Source organism: Rhododendron vialii, chromosome 13a (genome assembly GCF_030253575.1).
Source record: "Rhododendron vialii isolate Sample 1 chromosome 13a, ASM3025357v1".
Taxonomy (NCBI): Eukaryota; Viridiplantae; Streptophyta; class Magnoliopsida; order Ericales; family Ericaceae; genus Rhododendron; species Rhododendron vialii.
Genome location: NC_080569.1, coordinates 6,622,729 through 6,646,757, shown reverse-complemented (window position 1 = coordinate 6,646,757; position 24,029 = coordinate 6,622,729). Strand labels below are relative to the sequence as shown.

General features: G+C 37.5%; 1 protein-coding gene across 1 annotated transcript; it reads right to left on the bottom strand.

The window, feature by feature from the left end:
- Positions 1 to 6,464: 6,464 nt before the first annotated feature.
- LOC131314217 (nardilysin-like) lies at positions 6,465 to 21,633 on the bottom strand. The gene is made up of 19 exons (XM_058342720.1): positions 21,019 to 21,633; positions 19,829 to 19,904; positions 19,299 to 19,345; positions 18,903 to 19,015; positions 17,192 to 17,265; positions 16,944 to 17,039; positions 16,750 to 16,869; positions 15,147 to 15,380; positions 13,802 to 13,950; positions 12,362 to 12,518; positions 11,274 to 11,426; positions 10,660 to 11,033; positions 10,405 to 10,554; positions 9,790 to 9,972; positions 8,706 to 8,909; positions 8,490 to 8,596; positions 8,163 to 8,316; positions 7,622 to 7,743; positions 6,465 to 6,967 (listed from the first exon to the last, which is right to left on the bottom strand). The coding sequence occupies exons 1-19, from the start codon at positions 21,556 to 21,558 to the stop codon at positions 6,724 to 6,726; spliced, it is 3,297 nt and encodes a 1,098-aa protein (XP_058198703.1). The 5' UTR covers positions 21,559 to 21,633; the 3' UTR covers positions 6,465 to 6,723.
- Positions 21,634 to 24,029: the final 2,396 nt, after the last annotated feature.

The following is a 24,029-nucleotide window of genomic DNA, read 5'->3' as shown; positions in this document are numbered from 1 at the left end:
TATTAGGGCCGTAAATGAACCGAGCCATTTGCGAACTGTTCGAGGCTCGGTTCGGTAAGAGCTCGTTCGAGTTCGATTCGTCTGCTAAACGAACTGAACCTGAACCTCAATTCTAGTCTCGTTCCGTAAATGAGCCGAACCTGAGCCTAACGGTATTCGGCTCGGTTAGGTTCGCGAACCTATACTTAAATTTAATTAATAATTCAATAGGAGTCTATTTGTAAATGTAAAAAATTTTAAGGTTGTATATATAATTCAATACTTATTTTTCTCCCAAATTCTATACGGTCAATGAGAGAGTTTGGGTTCGCTTGACTTTAATGAGCTGAGCCGAATCAAACCTGAGTCTTGACGAGCTCAATTCGAGCTTAGATTCGGCTCAGCTCGATTCATTTGAGTTTAACAAGCCAAACTCGAGCCAAGATGTTCAAGGTCGAATCGAACTAGAGCCGAATCCGAGCCAAACTCAAGTCAGACTAGTATCTTAACGAACCCAATCGAGCCGAACCCGAGCCTTGAAAAATTTTAACGAGCCGAACTCGAGCCAAGTTGTTCAGGCTCGAATCGAACTCGAGCCGAACCCGAGCCGAACTCATACCTTAACGAACCTGAGCTGAACTTAACAAGGTTCGGCTCGATTCGGTTCGTTTACAGCCCTAGTTATTATTACGCCAAGGTTAGCCGTAGAAGGCATGCAACCCATCTAATTAATGACCATGAGGAGCTCAATCGAATCTGTTCAATAAACAAAAGAAGGGTTCATTTAAATAATAACAGCAGATTAATTGACCTAAGACCATGAACGTACATATGAAAATGTTGGTCTGATCAGATCCAAATTAAAAAGTTTCAGATAATCCGTACTCAAACACATTGATTTGCCCAATAAACTGAAGCATCGATCCCAAGCTTTGAACCTGCAGGTTGAGTAAAACCCAGAAACTTATGCTTTAAACTATCCATGGCCGTCTGATAAAAACTGATGTCCATATTCAGTTTAATTAGCTCCCCTTGACCCTATCCTTACGTGTACTTGCATTTTCCTCAATCTCCCGAGTATGCGACGCTGTATTAGTGTAAGTTCTCTGTTCCAAAAACGATTAACGTGGACGACAAGTTTTACGTAAATCTTAATTCAGGCACGTTTGTTTCTGGACTTTCCTAATTTATAAATTGTGAGTTCGATTCCGGCCATGACTAGTGTTAACCCTGTGGGCGCGCAGGCTCTGGATTAATCAGATAGATTACAAAAGTCAGTAAAATAGATACTCCATCTTCAAAATTAAGATCGACATGGATCGAAAAGTCATGTGTTGGACAGTAAAATCACATGGAATGGCGACTTGGGAGTAATAATTTATATTTGTTCTGCCTGACGAGGACGGTTTGGACTGGCCCATATCGACCAACAGTTGGATGACATGGCCATACCTGTCATTTTCTTACGGCTCGGTAAAAGCTCATTCAAAATCGACATGCCACCTAATTAAACAATTCAAGATTGAACATATTTGTGAAACTAGCTGTATTTATGAGGTTTTCGAAACAAACTTGAACAACTCACTACTCAACTCGATGAGCTTAATACTTTGAGAAACCAAACTACTGGAGCTGAGCTCGATTGATAAAAAACAACAACTAAACTTGGACGTATTTCTAGAACTTGTTAAGTTTTTTTTTTTTTTTTTATGACTCAAGCTTTCGGACAAGCTTACACGTACCTTAACTAATTCTAGGCCCACCCTCACTAGTGGAAAAAACTTGTTAAGTTTTCAAATCAAAATTAAATGATCCACTCACTACTCGTCGACTGAGACTTGAGTTGTTTATAGTCCTACCCTCCTGCTAGTCCTTTCCATTTGACGAAAAGGGACCAGGGGTGCTGTAGTGTGCCTCCGCACTACACGGTGTAGTGGTGTAGTGCGGCTGACCGGGATGTTTATTTTGACACGGACAATTCGGATTTAATCCAAAAGATACAAATGAGATATGCTTCTTCGGAGTAATTTATTTTTTGTGTTTTTGTATTTTGTGGAAAGAGGGTCTCACCTCTCACTCACCGTCTGGAAGCAGAAGATATCAGGTTGGTCCTACCATGTTAGGAGCACATGGCCTGGACTACCAACATTTAATTAATTACAGGGTAATTTAAAATATGTAACAGACATTTCAATTTACAAAGTGACAAAGAAAAGGACACGAATAATATATATATATATATATATATATATTTGCGTTTCAGGTCACCATACCCTGAAATCAAAAACATTCTCTTCACAAGAGGATAATATATATATCCTCTCCACAAATTACTTTGCGACATTTTCTTGTTTAATTTTTTTCCTAGATCATATCATTTTTTTCATTCATGCATGATGTTTAGAGATTATATCCCGACAAGCGTATAAGATTTTCCGAGAAATACATGCCTGAGGTACTATAATTTGATGTTGAAATGTACTATATTTGAGTACCATCTCATCGTGTTAATGTGCGTGTGCGGATGGAGACGGGCTGAGTAGGTGTTGCAGCCCCCAAGTGTGCAAATATTTTGAAGTAGTCTACAAAAAAATTCGGTTTATATTTGTTGAAATAGCACTCTGTCCAAAGACTACTATTATCTCTATATACAGTGGCCAAACTTTAGTGTGCATCTTGGTAAAATTAAGCTCGTGATTTTACCTTTTCCACCTCCATAACTTTTGAACTTTCGCTTGAGAAATTATCTAACATATAAGTTTGACTTATAATGGCCTCAGTTGAAACTTGCCTGAGATCAATTTGAAAGACAATCAAGTAATCTTGAATATAGATAATTTGAAGCTCAACAAACAACCACTCGGCTCGTTTCTAGCGGTTAGTCTACTTAATTACCACAAATATATACTTCCTCCGTCCCGATTTAATTGTCATTTTTGGGAGTTCGTGCCACTTTTTAATTGATTATATCTCGTAATTTATTATATTTTATGTGTTTTCAAAAATATTATATTATAGAACTAATCGTGATCTATCAAACGGAATATATATTCGATATGAAATTCATTACGGATTTAAAGATATAACTTATTTTTTAGCCAGTTAGAATAGAACGAGGAACAATTAAATTAAGACGGTGGGAATATAAAAAGGAACCAAATAATAAGAATTCTATATTTGGTTATCCACTAGGTGAATAAAAGTGAACTTGAAGCTAGACAATAGGTTGCAACCTTCCAAATACAACCCACATTTCCAGTGACCCATTTTCGGGGGCAACCTTCATTGTGGTTCAGCTCCTTAAAAGTTGAAAGGGTGTTACTTTGTAAGGCACCATTGAACTTTAAATTCTTTCCATCGTAGGTGCAAATTTCATGGTTTCTACTGCCCATTGCAGGCTTCCTTGTGCATTTTTTTAGTAATCTGAATTGTTCATTATGTAGGGCCCACAGAGTAGTATATTCATGCAAAAAATCATATTTATCGGATATCGATAGATACATCAAAAATTAAATTTTAGTTTATGAAATAGACGGTCATGAATAGTTTAACTTTAAACTTATCAACCGTCAATTGTATAAACCAAATTTTAATTTTTTATTTACCTATCCATGTTCGATGAAGATGAATTTTTGTAAATACTACTCTGTGAACCTTACAAGATGAACGGTTCAGATTACTGTAATATATGCACGGTGGGGTTGGTGGTGGTGGAAAATGTGGGGTTTCCACCTAGGGTGAATACAGGGGCGGAGCTAGTAGGTGGGGGGAGTGGCACGTGCCACCCCGCTCCAAAATTTCTTAAAAAAATGAAAAATAAAATTCGTACGGAAAGATTTTAAATATAAAAGTATGATAACTTTCCACAATGAGCACTTTTGTGGAGTTGGTAAAACATATGCAGGAGAGTTCGAATCTCCCTGGCGCATTTTACTCTCTTCTCTTTTGAGAAACTGTCAGTTCACTCTCTCTTGCGCGCTCTCTCTCATTGTAAATTTTTTCATTAACTCTCGAAAGGTTTGTAATTCTTTTTTTTTACTAATTTGAGAGGCACGTGACCCATTTGAACATTAATTTTTTTCATCCCAAGTTTAGTACGATTTTTAATGCACATTTATTTACAAATTATAGTATTTGTGAATGGACATATAAAATGCATTTACAAACATGTCAATTTTCATTTTTGTATAAATAAGTTACAGATTACTCCTTTTTTTACACTTACAGTGAACGAGGGATTCCTCGTTGCCTCAGGCACTCCTAAAACTTGTCAATTTAGTTATTTTTTGTGGTGCTTGTCAAGGGATTGGGGTAGGGGTCACTCGCACTTTTGAACACATAATTTTTTCTAAATGTGGTTTGACCAGGTATTTACGAGTTGAGTTTTGTTTACCCTCTACTTAAGAGGGTGAACATTATCCTTTTTTCTATTAATTGAAATTGTATGGATTCCACCACAAAGTAATGTCATACGTACCAAAAAGTGTATTGCATGTGTGTGACCTACACCATTTCAACCAATAAGAGAGAGGGTAATGTTCACCATCTTTTAAGAAGGGTGAACAAAATTGCACTCGGTATTTACAGGTATGTCAAAAAAAACTCCTAATACTTTGTACAAATACTGTAAAGTATAATTTAGAGAGTAGTTGGTTTGGATCGCGAAAAATTAATATCGTAATGTCTTCCATAAAAGAGTTGGAGCAAGACTTTCTTTCACAAAAAAGAACCATGACAAAATCTAATTATATGACTTTCTATATAATTTTCCGTTCTCATATTTTTTTGCATAACATGTAACTAGATTTTCATGTAACGGTGCCACCCCTGTAGCCGAATCCTGGCTCAGCCCAATAGAATTTAAACTCTTAGTTCAATGAATGAATTCTTTATCAACCCGGGAGAGGGAGACCAAGGGCCTTAGAAGCCTTTGGTCTGAGGTTCGACTCGCATTTGCTTGCTATCAATTCCTACGTTGGGCCAGTTCAACTTTAAATTAACCTCCCGCTAGTGAACTATGAAATTAGTTCTCCGGATTAGTGAGTCTATTGGGCCAAATACTGAGTTATTTACGAGGGAGAGAGAGGATCAAGACTCTCAATCTTGTGGGATCCTCAAACTCCAACACATCATTCTCCCAAAGGATCTTTGATGGATCACAAGGTGTCCGGGGAGATGCAAGAGGATTTTATCCAGTTTGTGGTGTTGGTTGGGGAGGGACCAAAGAAACAAAGAAAATGACATTCAAAAGGATTGTCCAGAGGTAGCAATGGACCTTCCCTACAGTTTTAGGGGTAGCTAGATATTGAAAAACAACACAAACCACAAACTGGAAGCAGCAGAAGGCCAACTTGAAGCCCCAGTTCATACCCCACCCACGTGGGCTTGAGGAAAGAGATAAAAGACACCCCCACTTCGTTAGGTTCTTCACTGAAAGTTTACTTTAATTGGAACCAACAGCCTTAAATTTCAATTGGGCAATTCCCAAATGTGGAAGGTCCAGAATGTCTGAATCACTTAATGACAATCATATGAAGGACCAGAGACCCCCACAATCTACACCTTGAGTTGTGAAAGATCTCCAACCCTCCCCTAGACAATAATGGCTTGATACATCACCTAGAAAACCAGTTACTATTTGCCCATGCGTTCAATCTTAATTTCAATAAACTAACACACAACTCGATTACATGAGTTTGACAATCGTCTAGACACAATGCTTTTACGTTGAGTCGATTGGGAAAATGCTAGTACCTACCTCTTTCTTTTTGTCATCTCACTTTTGTTTCACCCAAACTGCGCAGGAAAACCTAGTGAGGCTTATGTAGTCTGTTTTCTCGCGGTAAACAGTCTATTTCTGTGTCATCCCCGCCGAGAGCAGCAATGCAACCTCTTGTGACATACTCCAAGAGATTGCAAAATAGGCTTGAGCCCAATATAAAGGAATATGCAAGTCAATACCTCTAACATGAAGGTAGCTGTAAATGTGCATATCGTAAGCTTAACACTTACCCGTCAAAAAAATTCAGAATGAAGATGTTAAGTCATAGACCATATGGAAGTATACATATCCATATAGTTCAGTTACTGTACAACCCTCACTATTTACTGCGTACAACAGGATGTCTAGAAGTACATGAACATTACCTAGAGATAATGCGAATGACCATAAAAAAATCACCGGTGGATACCCAAACTCTAGTTTCCAAACTAAAGATAGTCTAGGTCATTTTGCTACAGCTCAAAGTGCAGAAGACAGTACACATAATCGGAATGCATGGCTAGAAGGCTTGATGGCGATAAAACAACACAAAAAAGAAAAGCCAATAACCAAGCAATCATCACAGTAACAGTTCAACCATTGGAGTCATCTACCTTGGATTGACAAAAACCAAAAACAACTCAAAAACAAGATGAGGTAAAACCAGCAAATATTAGCACTCACATATTGACGTGATTGCCACTGATTGATTCGTCTCTACTAATTTCTGAATCAGAACAAAAAATGAACCTTGATTATTTCCAGAGAGTCTGCCCAGAGTCTCTGAATGTCCAAGTTACATAACACCACTCCCAAAATTAGCAAGTGCACCTCAAGGAAAAGAATGGCCAATTTATAATAATCTTCGTCAATGATACATCAATAACAAAAAAAATAGATGTATACTTGGTTCTTTTGACCAGATCGAAGGACCACTATGGGAGATACTAATTTATCGCATGTTCTACACTAGTGAGCTCTCTTCAGCAAACGCTTGGATAGAACGTAGATGACATCTTGAAGGCTGTGAGATCTTCAATAACCTGCACAGATGGTGCTTGCGTGTTGGCTTCTTTCCAATCAGCATTGCAACCCCATACTCGAATTGCAAGCCTTCGACACTTAGGTGATGACTGTCTCAAATAAGTATTGTACCAGTCAACGACATCATTCTTTTGTATGTGTCTGAGTTCCTCTGCTTCCTTCTCAGATAGGTCAAACATGTACCTGAAGAATGGATAATATTTGGCATTCGAAGATCGTAAGTCGAAAGCACAATCCATCTGCATTAATATCCGAACACAAGGCAGCGAGGGCCCCCTCAATTAGATGATTGTTCTAGACATTTTCATAGGGGATCAGCATAAAATGCTTGCTGCCATACGAACTTCCTTCTACTTGTCATTGACAACATAAAGGACGACTAGAAGAAGATCAAACAGCCCCACTAGCAATATATTTATCTGGGTTCTAACCCAATCGGAGAGGATTGAGTTCTTTACCTAAAAAATTCAATTTACACATCCCACAGGACCAAAAATGCAGTAGATAATAGCTGCTATAACACTATCAAATGACACTTCATCTGCATCCATGATAAGCATGCAATGCAATTGATCAGTCACTCGACAGATTTTGATCAACGAGAGCATAATGGGCATTTGATCTGACTCAATTGTGCCAATGAATCTAGGCAAAAGTAATTCACTGGTGGCTCACTGAAGTAAAACCCAATGTCTCACACCAGGAGGCCCAGGACATGAAAAAGGACCAAGGAGTGCTTGACAATGGTACTGTCTGATAACTCACATACAAAGGATACTGATGCCATTACAAATTCAACAATTGAGCCTCTATAGATAAGTTATAACATAATAGTACCTCTTATCTATGATTTGACCCCAATACCGGTTCGTCTCATATTGGAGAGATGGATCCTTCTCGAGCAACTTCGCAATTAACCCACTTTTGTAATTCTCGAAGGATTCGTCATCAATTCCATCCTGCAGTGTCAATGGACATTTCGACAAAGAAATGGATTATCACTCAGAAAGCAGTCATCTGAAAAGAATATGACAAAACTGGCACTAAGTTTCCAATCTTTCTTTTATGCTAGTTCTTTCATGCCTGACATGACAAACATATTTAATGATCCTCTAAACTTCATATTCGATTTTGAAAGTTTTTCAGGAGGTGAAATTTGTGAATTTCAGTATGCAAGACCATAGATATTGCTGTTGCATGGATTGCAGATGTTATGTAGTTGTATTGCAAACACTCTTGCGAGAGATGTAAAATTTATAGCTCTTAGGACAACATAATGGTGAAGCACAATAATTAGCATGCCTAGAACCAACTTGAAAGATTAAAAAATAGAAACCAAGAAGAGAGAGAGACAGAAAGAATCAAATTGGCTACTTACCAACAATTCTTTCAGGCCATTTATGAAGCTTTCAATTCTCCCTTGCAAATAGACAGGGTTAAACTCGGATGATTGAACACGGAAACAAAACCCTAAAATGCGGTATGTTACCCGTGGGCTACATTCAACTACATAGCCAAGCTGCTCTTTTGTCCTATATATACAACACAAAACCAGAAACAAAAAAGAAACATTTAGAAACTGATACAAATGACTAATGATTTGATTAAACCTTTCACGCAATGACAAAAGTGAAACATTTTGCAAGTTCGTCTTAGTTAACCCTTTAATGTACAATAATTCAGAAAGAATTCAGCACACGTATACCTAAGCTGATTGAAAAGCGGTTCATCCACAATTTCATCAAACAGATCTGATAGGGCTTTCAACTTCGTTATTACTGGCCCAACCTCAGGCTCAATCTGAAAATAAAGCTGCAAGGGAGATGACATGGAAAAAGATTATGCCATATGACGTGGTAAGAAAATGAGAGCTCGAATCTAGATTATTGCAAAACAAAACAATGATGAATAAACAGATTACCTCAAGCACAGAGTTTGTTTCCAGCTTGTTCTTTACTTCGACATCTCTAACAAGGTCAGCACCAGGAGGAAGACACATTATGTACTCTTTGTGCCTCATGTCAACTGGGAGTGGTTGAACAGAGAAGTTACTTCGAAATATAGATGATATGTGAATTGCTTCTTCTTCCAACAAATTGCCATGGCAAAGGCCCTCAATATATAGCTGTCAAAGGTCAGTTAAAAGTGAAAAAAAAAACAGTTTGACCACTTGAAAATTGTACATAACTTTACAGCATGAAAATAGCCGAAAACAGATGAGCTTAATGTAACTAGGTTCACTTGTGATCAAGAGCATTCCTGGTAGCTGTTAAAAAAAAAGAGCATCCCTGGTAATGGGCTTCTATCTCGCTTATAGCATTGCTCAATACACAAGATACAAAAAATAATTAGAGAAATTTCTAGTTCATGCCTCCACAGTAACTCCCCCAATTAATCCACCTTTTTCCCCCAATAAACTTCTCTTTCAACACTCACAGAACCGTAAAGCATAGTTCTGAATATGAACCTAACAAATACAACAGGTTTCTAGATTGAAGTTGTCCTATATGCTAGTTGGTACCCGCCACCAACCCATGCACACACGCAAATGGCATGTTCCATGGATTTTTGCTTATAGATCCATATTTTTCCCTTGAATCAGTTAGTTGACAGTTCTCCTGCTGCTTCTGAAGTACATGTGATATGGATTTCTCGAATGTACTTTGCCAAAACAAACTCCCAGTTTGACAGCTAATATTGCAACACGTTTCATCCATTGCACTAACGTCGGGTAGTTCCCAACAGCTGAGCATCAGCTGAGCATGTGGATAGGGGTTTACATGGAACTGTAAAGCAAGGCAGTCCTAGTGTGGCATTAGAAGCAGATGCTATGCACCATACCACTTGTAACTACAGCAATCCCGACCAAAAGGTTAGCTCAGGGCAGATAACTAAAGGTAAGCCAAAGTCAAGTACAGAAAAGACAGAAACAGAGTAATTCTCAGGAAAACATCGGCAGCAAGAGTCTTAAGTAGTGAATCCAGCATATCAACATAATCGCACACCTGTGAAAGAAGCTGAGGAATAAAAGCCTTCAAATCAGCAAGAGACAAATTGTTTAGCAAGCCCAGTTTCTCATCTGCATCCCAAAAACTCTGACAGAGGACTTGCAGTCTCAGATATGACGCATGACTAAGAGGCTTCATGTTGGTGTTTCTTAAAGTTCTCTCCATATCCTCTTTAATAACCTGTCAAATTTACCGTCATTGCGCCATAGACAAACCAAAAACAAAACACACCAATTTGATCAACTTAGTATATGAATAATAAAAAATCATACAAATTTGCCATATGATTTTCAGATTACACAAGTAGAATGCAGTTCAAAAATCACAAAAGATAATCATTCAAACAATTATAAGCATATCAAACTCCATGTTGAACGTTCAACTGCATGGCTCACTGGATTGGTAGTAGCCTGCACTACTCTGAAAATTTAAACAGTTCTGATAACACACATCCAAATAGCATACACATGATTTTCAGTTTCTAATGAATTTAAATACTAAGAAATAAAGCTAATGATGTGAACACAGTGACAACTGGGAAGGAAAACCAAACAAATTATGGTAAAAACCAGGAATTTAAATAATAGAAGATGCAAAAGCTACTTTACACACCTTGAAGCGATCATCAGTTGGAGAAAACGATTTGGCAACTGCCAAAACTTTAGATAAAAGAATTGGAAGCTTATGATTGAAACCATAGACCTTTAACTCCAGCTTGTCACTAAAAAGAGAAACAGAAGTCTCTAACTTTGCCACGCTGGCCTGCAAAAGAGAACAATGGTTCTTCTGGTTAAATTTTTTTTGTTAAAGAATGAAAACATTTTTTTTCCGAATAGTTAACATGCATAAAACTTAGAAGTAACAAACCTGATATATGATCTCATTCAGCTCATCTTTTAGAAGGTGAATAAATAATTCAGTCAACAGAGAATTCTTCACATCATTGTATCCTCCTTTTAATGTAATACGGAAATATGTATTTGCACGAGGAAGTTTGAAAGTCCGATCAAGCTTGTACCAGAACTTTATTAATGGTTCGTCAAGTATACATCGTGGGTAATTTGCATCCGCAATAGATGCCTTATCAGCACAGATGGAAAAATCACATGGAATGAACTCATTCTTTGCAGGCAGATGTAAGGACGTGTCAACTTCTGAAGGATTGCTCCACATTTCCATCAGCAATGGAGAAATATCTTCCTCCGTATATCTTGATCCAAACCATGGCTCACATTCAAAGTCTGAAGCAATAAGAAACAAGGTATTGAAGTAGCTCAACCAGGGAAGTGCAAGAAAAAACACTATTAGTTTAATCATATCCTTTCTTGTCTAAATACTGGTCTACGTGGTTGTTCTCATAGAGAAGAACAGATGGGCGAGAAAATTAAAGGTGAAAACCAAAGCCATACTTGTAAGCCACAACATAGTTGAAAAGGAATGAAGTTGACAACATGCTACTCCGTCTATTGACAACAAGTTACCTTGGGACTTGTTCAAAGACTTAGATACTACATCAACCCTCATGTTTTCTGGAGAGAAGAAGCCCAAAACATTTTTGATCATCTCCTCATCCCAAACCTTGAATGCATAGTCCCCATAAATAATGTGTTCCGGAGGATAAACATGCAGATTCTCTGCAATAAACTGTTTTCATCAATAGTTTGACAAAAAGTACATGAAATATCTTACAAGATTACAATAAGCTAACTCGAAATACAACCACTGAAATTGAATTAGAAAGGGGGGGAAATGTCATTTTGTGCTACTCTTTTACCTTTTGGTGGGGCAAGGAGTAACTCACAATAGAATACGTTCATATAACAACAGAATTTACTATGACTTCACTCTCTTTAGTTTGCTATTCTCTTGAACAAAATTTAGGCACGAAATTGTATATCAACATAATTATGTTGATGCGATGTTCTCATAAGTAGGTGCTTCTTAACAACTCCCCATGATATATATCTGTGGCAACGTATATCAACATAATGATCCTGACGGACCTGACCAATTTCAGTTGGAAAGAAACCAAAGAACTCCCCCTACCAAAAAGTTTTTGATATAAAATACAGCTGACCACCCAAAAGAACAAAGTTACAATTAAATCCAAGTAAGCATTAATAGACAACTATGGAAATGAAGACCTGCGCAAAGATTGTTCTGAAGCTAGAGTCAGGTTGCCAAGCTCACAAGTCACGCCAAATAATTGCTATGCATTATGTTAGAGCCTGTCCGACATTGGTTTATTATAACCTCTAAAAATTAATATACGAGCCTGGGCGGCCTCTCTCCTCCCACTGCCAATTGGTTTTGAGTTGGATGCTTTAACACACACTCCCTCTGTTCCTAAGTGATGGGTCATTATGAAAAATCGTGCCACTTTTTGGTGCGAACTATTTTAAAAATTATACAGATAAGTACACTATTTTTTAGTTCGAAAAGTGGCACGACTTTTTGTAGTGGACTATCATTTAAGAATGGAGGGAGTAACACCTTAAACCAAGAGTCCAACAATTGAATAAAGTGTAATAAAGGTGATGCATAGGTAAAAGAACCGAACAACACAAACCTGCAAGTTCTGCAGCATAATCATCCTGAGGTTGTTGCTCTGCAAATCTAAATTCCATATTTCCAATATCCTGGAGTTCCTTAAATATCCATTCTTGAGGAGAAACTTGACGCAATAATTTAAGGTATTGATAAACGTAGCCAATGATTTCAAAGATCTGCACACCAACATCATACCAAAGTAGAAACATCAGTAATAGAGGGTGACACAAGAAAGACAACAAGTTGCATGTCTTATGCATAGTATTACAGTCTTACCTCAAAAGGTTTAGTGCCTATTCGGACTAATTATGAGAAAACGTAGTTATAAGAATGATTTCTTCACCATGAAGATCTGTATTTCAATGGCTTCTATGAATTAATGCAGATGTAGACAAATGAATATAATGCATGTAACTTTACAGTTCTTAACTAGGATATTAGATGTTAACTGAGAAAATTTTTAGTGGAACATTACATTTACTTCCAGGAATTGACAACTTACAAGCATGCTACACAAAGGTAACCATTCAACAACTAATATCATTACGCTGCATATACCGTAAAATATACTTGGAGAAAACATACCACTCACGTTGAAAATCACATGAACATACACGCAACTTTTTTTTGTGTTTTCATAAAGATATACTATATAGTATATACTAGATAAAACATTGAATATTGTGAATGATACAAAGAAAATAAGGGGAAAAAAAAGTCACTTTGTGGAATGAGCTCTAACACTATATACACATCTATATGGTAGAAATATCTAGGATAATTAAAGGTAGAAGGAAGAAATCCTTCGGCGCCCGCCTGTGAGGCCCAAGGAGTATACCCAAGAAACAAGTGAGAGGTTTCTCTAGGCAAGCCCAATTATGTTTTCACAAGTGTTCTTGAAGAGAAAACCATTTAAGTGTAAAAGATACCAAACCTTTTCTTCCTTTCTCAGAAAAATCTGGTTAGTCTTATTTGTACTCCAAGAAATCTCCTTTCTCCAGTATTATACAAAATAGGAAACCAACTATCTAGCAAAGGCAAATTCTGGAATGAGTACACCAAGACACGCACAAGCCTGAGACAACTACTAATGGTTCACAAGGTTGATCCTTCGAAGTTTTATATTAAGTAATAAATTCATCGAAAAGGCATCAAGGGGATGCCAACCATGTACAAAAGGAAGCAAAGAACAAAAGACCAAAAAGCCAACAGTACCAAGAGAGACCAGTCAATAAACAGAGCCTATACACTGCCCTAAATTCCAAAAATATCTAACATGTCAAGGATTTTTTTTTTTTGGTCTAACGGAAACTTCATGTGAAGGAATTGATGGGAAGGTCTATATTCCCTTGATTCCCAGCTAAACAAACTTGATCCCTTTCAAGTGTCATAAAAATGTAGGAAAAGCGAGACGGACTGCACAAGATGCATCAGTAATGGTTAAGAACAACGAATCAACCTTTTCCAAGCCCAAGTCAGTGAGGTGTATAGACATCCCAAAAATATAGGCAATCAAAGATCGGTGCATTCCTTCATCGCCAACACCAGCGCACATAGAAGTTGCCCATCCCTTAGCTTTTAGAAAAAAAAGCAAGCTCCCTTTGCCCTCTGGAAGGAAAAAAACAGCTCTTCAGATGTTGAAACTCATGCTCTAAACATAATGTTAATCAAATGAATAAAATAAGCATATAGACCACAAAAAGGAATTTAAATGCTAAAGACATTTTGGCTTGCGAGTTACAAAATGAGGGTTCAAAATAGGTCATTTTTATCTTACTATTTAGCTGACATGACAAGCAATAAGGGATAAAGTCAACATAAGGAATACAAAAGTTTCATTTTTTTGAACCAACATTACTTATAGATCACTTTATCAATTTTTTTTATTATAAGTAAATAAATATATTCGACTTATAGATCAATTTATTGGGATCTTTTAGTGTTTCTTGATGCAAGAGTGGTTTCCTCTAAATATATATACCCCAATAAACTTATTAAACCTCTCAACCCTTTTAGGACCCACTTTTATACTTCACTGGGCTGCATTATCATCTCGGTTCATAAGCCATTCTTGCATCTTGCCCCAGTCTCGCCACGACAATGCACTCAAAGTGCTCTGATTCTAAATACCCACAATTTGACACTCCTTCACCCTTTCTCCTTCAGGGCTCTAGAATACCCTATAGGCACTATCAGTTTGCACCCCTTCCGTTGAGAAAATCACGCTACATATAAACCGTTTCATCATCCTTCCCTTACAGAAACCTTCATTATTCAATCTTACACTTCAGCAGGCCTTTTAGAACATCAAGTTTACAGCTGAAATTGACCTGGTTTTCAACTTCCACACCCTGGAAATCTCCTCTTAAACATATTCCAACTTTTGTATAGAATGAACAGCCTTTGATGCAAGAAAACCAAGAAGAGGGCCTACGATTGAGAGATCAGATGAAAAACAAACAAACAAATCTCCCGAAGACATGAGAACATACAAGTACAAACCTCAAAAAAAAAAAAGGCTTATAAGAAGAAGATCACTACAACCTCCTCAAGTGAAGAAGCAATGCAAGGATTGATGAATAAACATTCTAAGACCGCCAGTTTTAGAATATTTTGGGAAATTGAAGAACCAGTCAAATTCAAAAGAATTGGGATGCTGGGAAAGTTCACTTTACTATCAACCAAACACTAAATCACCAAATAAGCATAAAAATTCAAACTTTTCCACCTTTTTCAGATAAACTAAACAAAATGCTTTTTTTGAATGAAAGACTTTGAAAACATGTGAACACGCGATATCTTACCGTGCCCAATGAGGTGAGCTAGGTAATCTTCTGATTTTTTCAGATAATCCTTTCGAAGACAGGGCAATGTCCACGACAAATTGAGGATATGAACATCTTTCACTGCCTCTAACCTGTAGAGTTTACCAGCTTTCCAAATAGGAACTTCTGTCCTAGCCTCTTGCTTTAGGGGAGGACCTTTTTTGACATTGCTAAATAATTCGAGAACCCAACTCTCAAGTACATCTAGAGTCTCTGCAACATTTGAAACACAATATAAGCACAACTATATAACTTCTTCTAAATAAGAAGTTAACAATTTTTCTAAGCATTCTTTATCCAATATCATTTTCATCATGAAACTAATCAGAAAAGCACGTGTCAACTTGTAGTGATCATAAAAGTTGCAGCAAACAGAATATTAGATGAGAGATTCCAATACAGAAATATCTGCGGACAATTGTTGATGACATTGTAGATCATTCCAGTGCTAATTTGCCGCAATTGTCTTATAGAAAATGTTGCTTGTAGATTGGTTTCTATTATCAACTTACCAGATAATCTCAACAATTGAAGATCCAGAGAATTGGTATTAATTCAGTACGTAGCTGAGGAGGGAATCAGTTTCTTTTCAAACATGGTTCTTTGTTAAATCTCCCAATTCAAAACGCAAAGAAAAAACATGCACAAAGTAATTTAGAGCAGAAACAAATATGAAGTGACGGACGCTTTCTCATGTAATTTGGGAAGCAGAACTAGAGGTTTGATACAAAAAATTCAATTTCAAGACCATTCGGGAGAATTTGTCACTTCAATTCCCTCGGGAAGAATATTTGCCCCGAAAAAGATATTTGGTAGATTTCTCCTATCCGCCTTTTCCCCTAGAGAAAATGCCAATACAACAAACGTTCCTTTGACCTCCAACTTCACCATCAATATTACTGAGTCCCTCACTAGATATCTATACTACCATTACCACCAGAAAAACACCAGTCACTCTGTTCAAGATATTATCTCCGCCAATGTTTACACTTTACACCCCTGCACATGCCTTTAACATGGAGATTCAATCATCACGTAAGGAATCCCTTTTTTGTTTTACCCCTAGCCAATATAACTTTGGTAATGTAACGGACATCAACTGCATCACCACCCACCATATCACCTCTAGCATCTCTTCAGCACAACCATGTTTTATCACTGCTTTTAACTCCTTTGCCGAGATCCTTGAAACCCTGTCCTTGAGTTGTGGCTGCATCAATTCAATTATCAACCACAAGGCTGCAGCTGGTTGCCAAGGGCCTTTGGCCCAACAGCATCAAGTGTGCACTTCGGTGCCAGGAGAGAGGAGGTTAGGAGTTCAACTCCTCTAAGAAGCTAATCTAACTATTCTAACAATACTGACTTTCGCCGATCCAAAAAAAGAAGAAGAAGAAAGGCTGCAGCTGGTCAGGCTCAACTCATTACAGTTACTGAAACAACAAATCTACATTCCAAAAGAATTAACTGAAATAAAATCAAAGTTTTATGTTTTTCATGGTGTTTGGTGTATGGTTAGCTATATTGCATGAGAATGTACGATCGAATACGATTACATCAAAGGTGTTACACAAAAGAACTATACCTCCCCCAATCACAACTAGCTTCATCAAACCCCCATGGTAGTTATCCCCGTATAATCTCAGAATTTGCTCCCGCAGATTAATTCCTTTCTTCATAGCATCAACTAGGCTTTTCTTATTCCCTTCAAAGCAACACATTGGTCAGCATGAAAGAGGCAGCAAGATTAAAAAGAACTGAAGGTTTATGGAAGGTTACCCCAAAAGAATCGGTTGAAGGCATGGTCAGGTGCTGATGTATGGCACTGTAGCTGTTGAAGACGGCAAGAATCATTTTGCAGAACCTGATTAAATTCTAGGATTCATTTGTTCCACATTGTCAAACAATATTCCATAATTAGAAAAGAACCAGTTGCCCAAAAGATAAGAGAGAAGGTTGAGTAAAGAGGAGCACATCTCCCTGCTGAGCGAAACCAATTGGAATCAGCATAGTTTACGTGGACAAACCTGAATCCACAGCTAGAACCTCCCTTTCCATGGCTTCAGCTTTCACTAAAGGTGAAATAAAAAACTGAGAAAACCTGCAGAACAAAATGGGGCATATAACTATCTTTGCTATCTACCCAGAATAACACCTAGAATGGACCAAAAAATCAGAGATCATTCAAATAGGATTGATTGACAATTCTCATTCCAATCCTTTAAGTCTTGCGTGCTTTGAAGAAGTTTGCAGAACACCAGTTTATATTTTCAACCCCATTGCAGGCACTCTCCAAATATAAGAAATGTGGAGGCCCGGTAGATATACACCTTGATTGCTTTTTATGAGCGAAAAATGTGAATGCAAATTAATCTCTCTTTTGCGAGTATGATTTATTAAAGATAGTATCCAAGGACCAAACTCATAATTTATTAACTTCATCCAAAATTGTAAGAAATTCTGTATCACATGCCACAAGCTACGCACTAGAGAAGTCTGAAAAAGTTCCTAATACTCCCTCCGTCCCACAAAAATTGTCAATTTTCCTTTCACGCTTTTCAAAAATATTTTATATTTTGTAGTTTATAATATTTTCAAATGCAATATGGATACTGATAGTTCTCACTTGATTTTACTAAACAAAGTTTTTAAAATCATCAATAATTATAAATCAAAAAATAGCTGAAGGTGTGAGTAATGAAAATGACAATCTTTGTGGGACGGAGGGAGTAACATTTTGTAGGAAGACTTCTACTTCATGAATGCATTGGGAGCTTTGAGATTTAGAAATTTAAACCGATAGCTTATAGCCTTATATCGTATGTGGTGTTGGAAAAAAACCAATGGAAAAGTACTTTTCTTTTTGTTTGCTAGGCAAGGCAATGTGAGTGCTTGATTTAAACACCAAAACTCCAAGTCTGAGTTTTCAATACTATTTTGTTTCAGTATTAAATCTCCCAATTTACTGAAAGAGCACCTGAAAATTGATGAAAATAGAAAAGTTCTTAAAGCTTATCAATGCAGAAGCATACAATAGATATAGGTCGAACTATACCTTATTTCTTAAATTAGGCATGGATGACAATGGTTATGATGCCTGAGACACCATAGGTTTCTCTTTTCTCTATTTTGGAAGAGTGATTGAATTGATATTGATTATGAAGTGTGTTTGGTTGCTTCAATCAACCACAGGAAGTAGATGGATTGGCATCAATGAATTCAGGTTTCAGCATCAATTTTATCGTGACCAAAGTTGGCTGCCTAAACTCAAGTAAATGATCTCAGACACTTAATAGGTCTAGCTTTACCATTTATCCAGCAACTTACCATTATATTCATCGAGCATTTTTTTCTTTAGATCAATAATTCAGTAACGTAACTATAAAAGACCTAATTGGATGAACAATCCTTGTCCCAACCCAAACATCTTACGAAGTTAATTCTAATAAATCATGGCCCGCTGAAAACTATCACCCTCCTAGGCAAGAAACGAGCAAATTTTCTTGTCATCAAATGCATTTCCTGTATTCCCAATTTCAATTTATAAATTCCTGAACATTCTCACAGTATACGGCTTGATTACGATAAAAAGAAAAGACAAGTGTATTGCTCCAGGAAAAAATCCACAGCAACAGCTCATACTTCCACCATGCTTAAGCAAAACAAGAAATGGACCTGATAACTGCACATATGGTTTGATACGCTTTCTATACACTTATGAAGTATCTGTAAGCAAACCTTATCAAGGCACCCTTCAGAAACTCCCGTTTAACGTCAAAATGGTAGCAGGTATGCTCAGCTTCAGTGTATGCATTTGACGAACCTCCATGCTTGGACAAATATCTGTCATACTAGGGAAAAAAGAGTCTCAAACTGGGAGGCCTAGTGGTCATTAAGTCATGACTTACGATCAGTATCCTATGTTTTTATATGCAATGAAAAAACATCTATACAGCTACCAAAAAAAAGTAAAAATTAAAGCAAGAGGAACAAAGCTCCAAAACTACCCCCAAATATCTACAGGGATTCACTGATATGATTTCGCAGGTATAATGTGCAATAGTGTGAAGCACACATAACAAGCATGATTTGAACGAAAAGAATGTTTAAAGAAAACAAGTTAGATAGACAAACCTCATTTTCATCTGGAAAATCAGTACTCCCCATAAAAAGCATGTGTTCTGCAAAAGAATACGGTTAGCATTAAGAGAGAGCGGGGGGGGGGGGGGGGGGGGGGGGTGTGGGTGTGGAGGTTTCAATCACCTACATAAATTCCATGGGTTTGTTTGAATGGATTTTATCTAATTTCCGATATATTTAAATGTAATATTGATGAAATCACTCAGTCTTGGATTATTCTTTTATCAGCATTTCAACAGTTCCATTCTCTAAAACGTGCAAGCATAGCTGCATTTTATTAATTCTAGAATCAAGTATTGAATTGCTGATTGCAAAATAATCACTTTAACTTGTATCCCTAATACTATTTTCATTCTTCGTCTGTATCTTCAGCATCAAAAGCAACACCAGCCGTTTACTTTGAATGATTTCAATGGCAGGAAATACAGCACAATGTAAGTAAGTCCGCATGTGCATGTGTAAGCAAATGCAACAGTACATAAGTGTAGTCACTTGTTTAGTTCACAGTTGAAGGAGGAGCAAACCTAGAAAATGCGCCATTCCCTGTGCCTCAAAAGGATCAGAGAAGCTGCCCATTCCCACACACATTGCCGCTGCCGCCTGCATTCGTAAGCTGACTATGAAGCAACCACAAGACATACCAAACTCAACACAATTCAAAAGCACAAAAGGAAGACCTAACTGCATAACATGACAACCATTCCAGTAATCCAACTTCCAAAACCTAATTGCAACTCCAATGTTTCTAGGGTGGTATTCAACTTGGGGAGGTCCCTTGAAGCTAAGGTGAAGTCTGTGACCAGGAACAACCTGTGGTGCTGGCCAAGGAGGAGGAATGCTGTGACCAGGGAGATAATGGAGAACATTCCCAGTACTCTTGTTCCCAATTCTGCTCTTAAGGATTCAGTGGTGTGGGTCTTGCATCCCCATGGTTTTTCAGTCAGATCTGCTTGGGAGGCTGTGAGATGTGTTCATCCTACCACTGCTTGGTGGAAGATTGTTTGGTTCAGATTTCATGTCCCTAGATGGGCCATAGTTCAATGGCTTGCTATCAAAGAGGAAGGCTCTCAACTAAAGATAGGCTGCTCAGTTGGGGTTTGATCAATGAGGACAGATGTGTGTTCTGTGATGGTGCTACTGAGGACCACTCTCAACTCTTCTTTTTGTGCCCCTTCTCCTCTCTAGGGGATTTGTTAAGGAGATGTGGTTTTTCTGGAGGGTCTGTAAATCTGAATCAGAAACTCATCTGGGCGTCAATGGGCATGGGCATGGGCTTCAGCATACTTTGTCTAAACTGATTCTTGCCGCCACATTGTAGTTTGTACCAAGTTTGGCCGGAAAGGAATTCAAGGGTGTTTAGGAGCATTCAGAGGGATGTTCATGCTGTGCTCTCCATGGTGAAATCTGATTTGTGAAGCTATCTGAGTCATTGGAGGAGAGTGAAGCCTAGTGCAAAGAACAAGCTTTTGTTTTGTTTTTCTCCTCTTTTGCAGAGGTTTTCTTAGCCTGTTTACGTTTCTGTTTTATGTTATAAGGTGTTCCCATGAGGACTAGCTGTAAGGGTTGTGTGCGTTTCTGGTGATCTAAAATTGAACTTACCCCAAAAAAACTATCACAACATCAAAAATCAGCAAACATGGCTAAAAACCCTATTATCTTTCACAAATCAACGGCCGTAATTGAAAAACTAAACGCAACGCAACGAAACACAAACCTGCTTAGATTGAGACGCGTCTCTCTTTCCCTTGGCTTTCGCCTCACCGCCATCTCCTTCACTCTCTTCTTCTTCCTCTTCTTCACCTTCATCTTCGTCGTCGTCGTCGTCCTCGTCATCATCATCATCATCATCGTCGTCGTCATCATCGTCATCCTCCTCCTCCTCTAGTTCTTCGTCGTCGTCTTGATCCTCTCCGTCCTCTCCGTTAGTCTTCGAAGGTTCTACCGGCCCGTCGGGGTAAATCTCCGGATCGTGAACTAGCAAAGCACAGAGGCCGTTCTGGAGCTGTACGTACCTGTAAAGCCGCCTGTCCGTCGGCGACTTCACCACGATGTCGTCCGACGAGAAAGTGCAGCCACCGACAGCCATCCGCTCTGCCGTTGTCGATTGGAGGGAGAGAGCCCGATGCGTGTATCGGAGGCGCACTCGTGTGGTTTCTTTCTCTCTCCTCCGCCTCAGGTCTGGTCTGGGGGCGTGTGACTGTGGAGTCGTAATGGGGCGTTTAACTAGGGCTGGAGTCGTCCATCTAAATACCATCTCCAATGCTCCAACGGGACTCCAACCCAAACTCCAAGGTCCTTCTTTAATTCGACATCTTCTTCTTCTTTTTTTACGAACGGAAATTGCTAGTATTTACTAGTAGTAGTATTTACTCATCCTCATTCATAAGTAATACTTACATTTTTTTCCTGTTTTTTTTTTTGTTCATTAGAAATATTTTAGGTTCTTTCTTTCACTACAAGAAGATTTGCTATATAAAATTTTAACTTTAGTACTTTAATGCCTCGTTCCGTTAAGGTTATTTTTTGAATTAAAAGTGATATATCGTGAGAGAATGAACTGTCTCGTAAGACAGAAAAAATAAATACTTAAAAAATAAGAATTTTAACGAAACGGGGCCTAATTTCTATGTAATTCAATATTAAATGTCTCAATTTTTTTTATATGAATTGGACCTACAATAACAATAATGCGCAATTTGTTTAAAAGAAACCCATAAAGGTTATTTATAGTGTTATTAAAACACTTTTCACTTTCTTTATTTTTCCCAAAATTTTGTAGTATTCATTCAAGTTCAACTAATTTTGTTAAATTTTCTCTAAAATGTGAATATCTAATTCATAAATTTTTTTTATTAAATCTGTAAATGAAAGTCTAGTTAAATTTGCTAGTAACGAAATCGCATAGCTAAACAAAATTAAAATTAAAATAATATCCGGCTTCTCATTCAATTCAGACGGAGGAGCTTATAGCCTCAGCAATACTTTGTTTCATTTCTTGTTCCAGAACTCGAATATTTGTTAGGATTTTTGTAATGGGCTAGTTCCAATAAAAGGCTAGGCTTTGACTAGAAATGCTCAAAATCCCACGCATAGGATGAAAACGTTAAGTTTTGGTCCCAAAATCAGGGGATAATGGCTTATGTGGGGAATAATTGCAAAATTGTGTATTCAAATTTGAGTATGAAAACATAACTCATAGTCATACTAGGGTGAAAGACCAATATTTAAGTAACCGTTTTTATTTTTGGAAATATCCTTTCGAACAAGCATTGTCAATATCAATAGTCTATAAGCAATTTAACACAATTCTGAATGTCAATTGGCATAATTTTTTTCTTTTCTTCCATTCATGTAAATTATCTCAAAACTTTTAACTCAAAAAATTTGCCTTATCTCCTTTCCTCCCACCGGTAAGAATTATTCCAAAACTTGTAACTACGCAATTCTAAACCATCAATATCGGAAGAATTATCATCTTTAGAAAGACATTCACGCTTAAGATAAGCAAATTTTCAAACTATCATCGTCCAATGATTTGATAAAGTAAATAAATGCTCATAGTTTTTTTGGCTAATTAAAAAGTTCGATCAGGATGTTAAACTACTAGATATAAAATACTATATTATATTCCTATATACTTATGCACTTAAATTTGAGGCCTCCCGAACTTGGAGGCCCAGGCCGCCCTAGGTCTCGGCTTCAATAGCCTAAGGCTTGGGCCGTCCTTGTTCTACCATGGGGCTTTCGAAAATGAGTCCATTGAACTGGCCGGAGGAATCACCATTTACGTTCATAGTTCAAAAATTTCAGTCGATTTGCTAATCAGTTCCTTTAACATTATTCTACTCAATGATGCTGTCAACCCAAAAAACCAACCAATTAAATCCTTGACAGCATAGTTTAATTTTTCGATCCCACTAGTTGCTACTTTACGTCCTAGGATGAATACAAACCACTATCCTAGCTAAGGTTTTTTTTTTCTCCATCGAAAGTAGAAAAAAGATATAAGTTCGTCTGCCCAACTAAGAATTTGTTTGAAAGAATTAAATAATCGTCGCCGCAAATCTATGCATCTGTAAAAATATTTTGACGCAGCGGAATTAACAAAGAGATTAGTTGCGTACTAATCAAACGAATGATAGGTACTCGTAGCCACGAGCAGTTCTTGAATCTTCAAGAGAAAAAGACAAAGTCTGAATATTATTGATAATAAGCTGCATAAACTCTAGGTTACAAACCCTTAAATAGGCTGAAACCCTAGAAACCCTAAAAATAAACTTGGAAAATAAAAAGTCCCAGAATTTGGGGCTTTTCCTAAAATTGAAAACGGGAAAGAAAAACAAGACTTTCCCAAAAAGAATCAACTTAAAAGGAATTACGGTCTAAGAGTTATTAACGAAACAAATCTTTCCTAAAAGAGCAAAATAACGCAATTGAATGCCTAAACGAAGGAATTAGGCCGAAAAGCACCATCGATCATCAACTTTGGGTTCATGAGTATTGACCGGAGCGCGAAAATAAGTCAGCCCACCAAGTTTTGGCCTATTCCGAGCTCGTCCGAATTTAACCAATTTGGGTAATCTGAAATTAAACACCGTTTGGACTTTCGAGGCTTGGCTCGGTCCAGCTGATCATGAAATTGAGCCTCCACGTGTTCTACATCATATTTAATACTAGATTAAATTTTCTTGCCTTTTGAGATAAGAAAATTGGAAGTTAATTTTA

Excerpts from the sequence above, each read along its gene's own strand:
- LOC131314217 (XM_058342720.1), bottom strand. The coding sequence starts at position 21,558 with ATGGTATTTAGATGGACGACTCCAGCCCTAGTTAAACGCCCCATTACG. Across the intron at positions 17,266-18,902 it reads CTGAAGGGTGCCTTGATAAG|GTTTTCTCAGTTTTTTATTT; the intron begins GTTTGCTTACAG and ends TTTGTTCTGCAG. Across the intron at positions 8,910-9,789 it reads TTCCTCAGCTTCTTTCACAG|CTATATATTGAGGGCCTTTG; the intron begins GTGTGCGATTAT and ends GACCTTTGACAG.